This window comes from Watersipora subatra, chromosome 3 (genome assembly GCF_963576615.1).
Source record: "Watersipora subatra chromosome 3, tzWatSuba1.1, whole genome shotgun sequence".
Classification (NCBI taxonomy): Eukaryota; Metazoa; Bryozoa; class Gymnolaemata; order Cheilostomatida; family Watersiporidae; genus Watersipora; species Watersipora subatra.
Window position 1 is genome coordinate 61372052 of NC_088710.1, and position 6603 is coordinate 61378654.

Consider the following 6603-nt stretch of genomic DNA (forward strand, 5'->3'; position numbering starts at 1 on the left):
GACTAAGAAGAGCAATACTAAATATCTTTGCTATGCTACATTCCTTTGATTGGTGTGCGCTATTTATATTATGTAATCTGCCAATAATAGATGAATAGAACACAAAAGTGGCATAATGGTTTATGTAAGCGTTTGAAATAATACAATGCCTGTAAAAATTGACAACTTTTCTTACTGAAGCTATGGCTATATCAAATTATCACACTAGCTTTTGGCTCGCATGTATAATGTGCTAGTTTACAGCAACTTATTGCAATATCGCATACCTTTAATTTGATGTCTGCAAATCAGTCTTTGGTGTGGGCCGTCAATGCTTCTCATCCAGCAGTTATCTATAACTAATTGATTAATTTGATTATGAAGCGTCATTGATTATTTGCAACTATACAAAGAAAAACTAATTTTGGGCATGCTGTTAAATTCTTACGTCAGGTATACATTTGCTAGTTACAGTAAAACTTTGTACAGTATATTTTGTGTTGGTGAGTTTAAAGTTTTGCTTCTCGTAGTAACTTTGCCAAAACGTCAAACATTACTACATTTCAAAATACAACCTTACTGATATAATGTTTTATAGTTTGCAATCTATAATTATGTACATGTTAAAAAATATTATAAAATTCGGTAGATGAAACCTTGATTATTTTGAAATATTTTTTATGCAAACCAACGTGTAATTAGCAACATACCTTTTCTAGAAAAGAACATCCAACTTTATCTAATACTCTCTGCCATCTGATGAATATACTGGCAATAATGCTTACCAAGTTTCTACAAAAAATGAATAGATAATTCAAATTGCATAAACAGATATACAAACCAAAATGAATGCAAAATACACATTTTAGTTCACTGGTTAGGTTTTTTGGCAAACTTGAATGTCTGCCTCCTACTACTGAAGCTCTATAAAACAGCTAAGCTCTTAATTACTACACAATTACTACACAAGATTCAAACTAAATACTAAAAGTTTAAAAATTCAAAGGCTGCATATACCCCACTTACTTGCTTATGCCCATGCATGTACTACTATTACTTACAAAATAATAACTGAAATACGCAAACTCTCATTATTCATGATAACAATAATACAATTACATAATGATCATGCTATTTTAACAACAGTTTTGACTGTTGGTAGAACCACATTAATAACTTTACTTATCATTATAAAAAAGCATCAAAAATTATTATATTAATAACTGAAAATAGATTAATGTTAGAGAATTAACTGATTCACTAAAATAACTATTAATTGTCTGCTGGCGTGTCTGTGTTGATGTTACAAAACCGAACATTCATGTAACAATAATAAAGTCCAAAATTAGGATTTTACAAAAAGTTTTGATATTCTCCTTTATGGTATTATAATGTTGCCCTTTCTTGACTTTTCTATGCAGAACAATATCAGCAGTTGGATGACATAAACAGGTGTAAAAAATATATCAAACTTGTTCTATGCTACATTCCTTAGAAATTATAATAATTGAAACATACTTTTTTTACGCTAGTCCTATTTCTTTATTAAATAAAATTTATTCTGCTTTTCTACAACTGTATGTTTCAAGTAAATAAGCTGTAAATTGACTAAAATAACATGAACAACTTACCAAATGTGACGTGCTCTCTTACATGTAGTTAATCTGCTGCTACCAAGCTCTAGTGGGCTACATGGGTGAAGAACTAATAGTCCTAACAGCCACAGCAACATTATAACAGCCACATCTCGCTAGCTGTTATATACTGTGGTTATACTTTGGCCACTTTATTTCAATAAATTTAAAAAATCAATTCTTCGACTAAAAAACCATCTCTCAGGCATTGCATTCGGATGCAAAGTTTTAAAAAAAGATTTATTTTGTGGCTAGATGCAACGGCAGCAAAAATATGAATTGTACTGATTATACACTTATTTAAACTTTTACTACAGTCATGCTTAAACATCAGTGGAAACCATAATGTGCAATTATTGTGACTTTTCACAAAAAAGAGCAGATCAATGAGAAACTGTGCAAAAAAGGGAGTGCTTAAATGGCAGTCTTGAAAACCATAACCGTATCCGACACAGCTGCTAATTCCTTGTATTGGCTGATGATTAGTCATAAGCTTATTGCAATATGTTTTTAAATAGATTGTGCTATTAACTGAAACGATACCAAAACACTTAAAAGTAAGAATATTTTAAAATTGATATATGCCTCCTAGTTCCATATATAAGAGCCTCCTAGAGTTTGTAATTTATTGATAGAAAATTACACATTTTTGTTGGAGTTGTCTCCTCTTTTCCATATATATGAATATAGATATATAAGGCAATTATGGGAATCATGTTTAAAATACTTCTATAGGGTTGTTAAGCACTATAAACACTGCTAGAATTAGGAGGCTCCCTGGAGGCCTCCTAATTTTTCAGAGCCTCCTAACATGGATTATATATTGATAGAAGCCTCCTAGTTGGGAAATATAGTTCTATATATATATATATATATATATATATATATATATATATATATATATATATATATATATATATATATATATATATATATATATATATATATATATATATATATATATATATATATATATAGTATGTGGTTTACACTGTAAAGTAAAGTGCTCAATAATCGAGTCAATTAGAGCTGTGTATTAAGTTTATTAAAAACTATAGGTTAAAATCATTACTACTATTAGTTTAATGCAATCGCGTTGCAATCTTCAGCTACATACAATCATAGCGGGCATACAATCAGCAGCTTCTAAAATTGTGCTGACTACTGATTGCAACGAGTCCTCCACTACTCGTAACTTTTGCCAACTTGGAATAAACGAATGGAGAGCCTGCCTAGCCGCTCTTTCCAGTCTAGAATAAAGTGCTGCAAGCTGAAAAGGTTAACTTTTTAATCTGCTAGTTTAGTGCCAAGACTGAGCCAGCACTCCTAAAAGAACATGAAGGACCTCAACCAATATTCTAGCCTCAAATATGCTCAAGAACGAATTGAAATTTAGCTTGCCAAATATTCAGCGCGATTGGAGCGCTAAATTACTAACAGACGCACTTACTAAAGTGAAAACAACATTGAAATATAAGAGCAATGGAGGTGGCAACTATTGCTATGAGACTTGCGTCCTGAATGAGTTGGCATCACATTTTTCAGTTATTTGCCATATTTAGTGTCTCAACAGGCTGCACCGCACGTTAAAGGATTAGGTGATGCAGTGTCTAGAGAGACTGGGTGTACCATCTGGACCGACAAGATAGATGGACAAAAACTCTGCAAGATAAAGGTTAAAGCCCTTAGTTTAAGATAAAGCTTTGTACCTTTTCCTAACCACTGCTTGATGACTCCAGAAGTTCCCGCCAGAGTGACAAGTCAAGAAATGCAAAAGTTAGTTCATGGAGCATAAAATCACTTTTGTTCTGGGCAGCCCTAGAGCTGGAACGAGGCCAAAGAATGCTGGGTCGAGACAGATAAGGGTCAGCATTAAGGGCCAAAATTGAGTTGGGCCGGGTCAGCACACGGGATATTTTTATTCATTCAAGGTTAAGAGATAGCTCTATTACAGCCTAATGTTGTGACATGAATAACCTAAGATAAAAGAACCCATTACAACACCAATCATTATATTTTTTGGCTTGGTTTATAGACAATGGTGCAATCTACAATTTATTGCTAGACATTTGCGGATCAATGCTATTCAATGGGTGATTGATTAATGGCATGACTTTGTCTAGAGCGTTTGATTACAGACTTTCAACTCTTACAGATTTTCAACTCTGCTATTATAATCAACAAGAAGAGATTAGTTAAGAAATACTTTACAAATATAGACATATATAACCCAGCATAGTGAAAAGCAAAAATCCATTCCTCTCCTAAAACTTCTGGTATTAGTGAAAGAAACTAATATAAAATAGCTGGACTGAAGTTTCTTAGACGCGCTTTTAGGTTCTTCAAGATGCTTGAAGAACTTAAAATCTCTCTCTCAATCCCCCACGAAAGCCATGCCCAGGCTACCTTCATTGTAAATGCTTTAATAGTATTAAGGTGGACCTTTCTTTGTAGCTCAACTTGCTTTCGCATATTGTACAAATAACTTGGTCTTTCCCTTTTGTGACTGCCTTTTTTGTGAACTCTCAGACCACCGACATGTTGATTGTTTCTTGCCAAAAAACGATCCAAAACCTATAGGCCAAAGACCATTGTTGCAGATGTAAAAATATAGTCTTGACTCACCTTGTTTTATTTGCTTGGTCCATCCGTGCTAGGACTATGTGCGACTTTATTTCAACCTTAAAAAGTCTTATGCAATCGCTCTCGTTTAGCCATAAACCTACCCGTTTCTTTGTACAGGAAGACCCGAGGGTCGGGTGGCCCGACTCGGGCACTTTTGACCCGGTTTGTCAAGACCGGACGAGCTATCTGTGTCAGCTCTAGGCAGAACCCAGCGTCAGTGGCAAAAGAGGCATTTTTGAAAAAGATGCATCTCCATTAAATTCAGCAGCAACAAAGTATGTCATGTGCTGTTATACTGAATATTACAAACAATAACTAAATTTACATAGTTTTAAAACTCAATAGGTATAAATCAATAAAAATTTAGTTTTTTATTTATTTATACTATCATTTGATTTTACAAAGATGTTTCATAATAAAATAGTCTTTCACAAGAAAATTAATTGCAGAACATATAAACCTAGAAAAATGTGTTTTACTTCATGCGCTCATTCTTCTTTTGGTGAGTTACTAATTGTTATTTTAAGATAAAACCAGAAGTTGTTTGTACACTATTTATTTTGAGAAAGGTTAAAGAAGGAAGGCTATCATATGAGTCATCACACACAAAAAAAATGGAAACAGGTCATTTTGTTTAAGATTAAGTTATAATATAGGTGCACCAAGATTCATGAGAGGGATCATATTCATGAAGATGAAACTTTTCATAATTCTTAGCACCTATTTATTATACACAAAACCTCAATGTGTGCCATAACTTTCATAACTTTTAGGAGTTCTGATCACAAAACAACTCATATTTTTGAGTAAACCATATTCTTCCAATACAGCAGAGGTTCCCAACCTCTTTTGGCCTAGGTACCCCTTGGGAGTCATATTGCAAAAAATGTACCCCTTTGGAAAACACAGTTCAATCAAGGGTATTATTGGTCTAACTTCATTAATATGACATGTGTGCATTATTGAAATGTGTCACATAAACAGGTAAAGAAATGTGGTATGGTATGAAATTGCTATTTATTAAAATAATGATAACTATGCAGCACAATTTTTATACATCGCAGTGTTTTGTTACTTTCCCACTTTATTTTGGCCAGTCTAATGGGAGGACTGTGCTTGCTTTGCATCCGTGATCTGTTTGATTTTCAGTTCAGTAACAGATAATGAAACACTGAGGTCCTCATCAACATTTAGTCGTGAGCGATATTTGCTTTTCATGTACAAAAGTGAGGAAAACTCTTGTTCACACTTATAACTACTAGGAAATATGAGCAACACTTTTAAAGCTACCTCTGATAGCTTTGGGTAGGATGTTATCAATGAGCACCAGAACTTGCTAAGAACGCAATCTTCAAATCTATCATATGCACCAGAGTCATTGAGAAGGTCAATCAACTCTTCTTGCATGTCACTATCAATATCAGCTACATTTAACTTAAATGGGTTTCTAGCCAACTTCAAATCTGTGCCATTTAAGTCAGGAAAATATTGTGCCAGCCGAGAGAGGTGGTCTGCAACCAGATCGCAACTGCATTGCAAACTTGACATAATTTACGAAACAACCTTGTGTTTAGAGTTGATGCTTGCCTAAGTTTGTCTGAATGGCAAAACTAGTTGGCTTTAAAATGATACCAATAATAGCTCTATAGCAGTGGTTTCAGCAAAGTTATTAATAAATAGAGCCAAAGAAACCAAAAACTTATTAAGCTTATAACTTGTATTGTACCCCCTAAATTTTTAAAATGTACCCCTACGGGTACTTGTACCCCAGGTTGGGAACCCCTGCCCTAGGGGTACTTGTACCCCAGGTTGGGAACCCCTGCAATACAGTTACTATGCTACATAACTGCTGGAGACCGACTTTGCAATAGCATACCAGAACACATTCTCCTATCATTCATGTTACTATATATGTTGAATTCGCTAGTCGGTTTATCATCAACACAGCTTACCTCTATTGGCTGTTCTTTCCAACTTATCATTAAACCAAATATTTAGCAACATATAGTGTGTAAATGAAATGGTCTGGTAAAAATGTTGACTATTGTAATTTAGTTTTGTAATATTACTTGAAGGTTGACTTGCAACAAAATTCACATTACAGTTATTTGGTATCAAAAGATTCGCCATGTTTTACTCTGTTGTGTGGTAGGTGCCAAATATGTGGAAATGTGATTAAAAGCTCTTAAAAGCTCAAAAACAAAAAGCCGCCGTAGATTGGAATCTCTTGATTTCGATGACGTATCCGCGCTGTATGGTTATTGTCTTGTCACGTGATGTTCTCGCGTGAATTGAAAGGCCAATAAAAAGCTCAATATCAAACTTATCGTAGCAATAGTTTATGATAATCACTTCGGGTTTTACC

At 34.0% G+C, this 6603-nt stretch overlaps 1 protein-coding gene across 1 annotated transcript; it reads right to left on the reverse strand.

Moving 5' to 3' along the window:
• Positions 1-5336: 5336 nt before the first annotated feature.
• LOC137390821 (zinc finger BED domain-containing protein 5-like) lies at positions 5337-5786 on the reverse strand. Its single transcript, XM_068077137.1, has one exon. The coding sequence runs from the start codon at positions 5784-5786 to the stop codon at positions 5337-5339; it is 450 nt and encodes a 149-aa protein (XP_067933238.1).
• Positions 5787-6603: the final 817 nt, after the last annotated feature.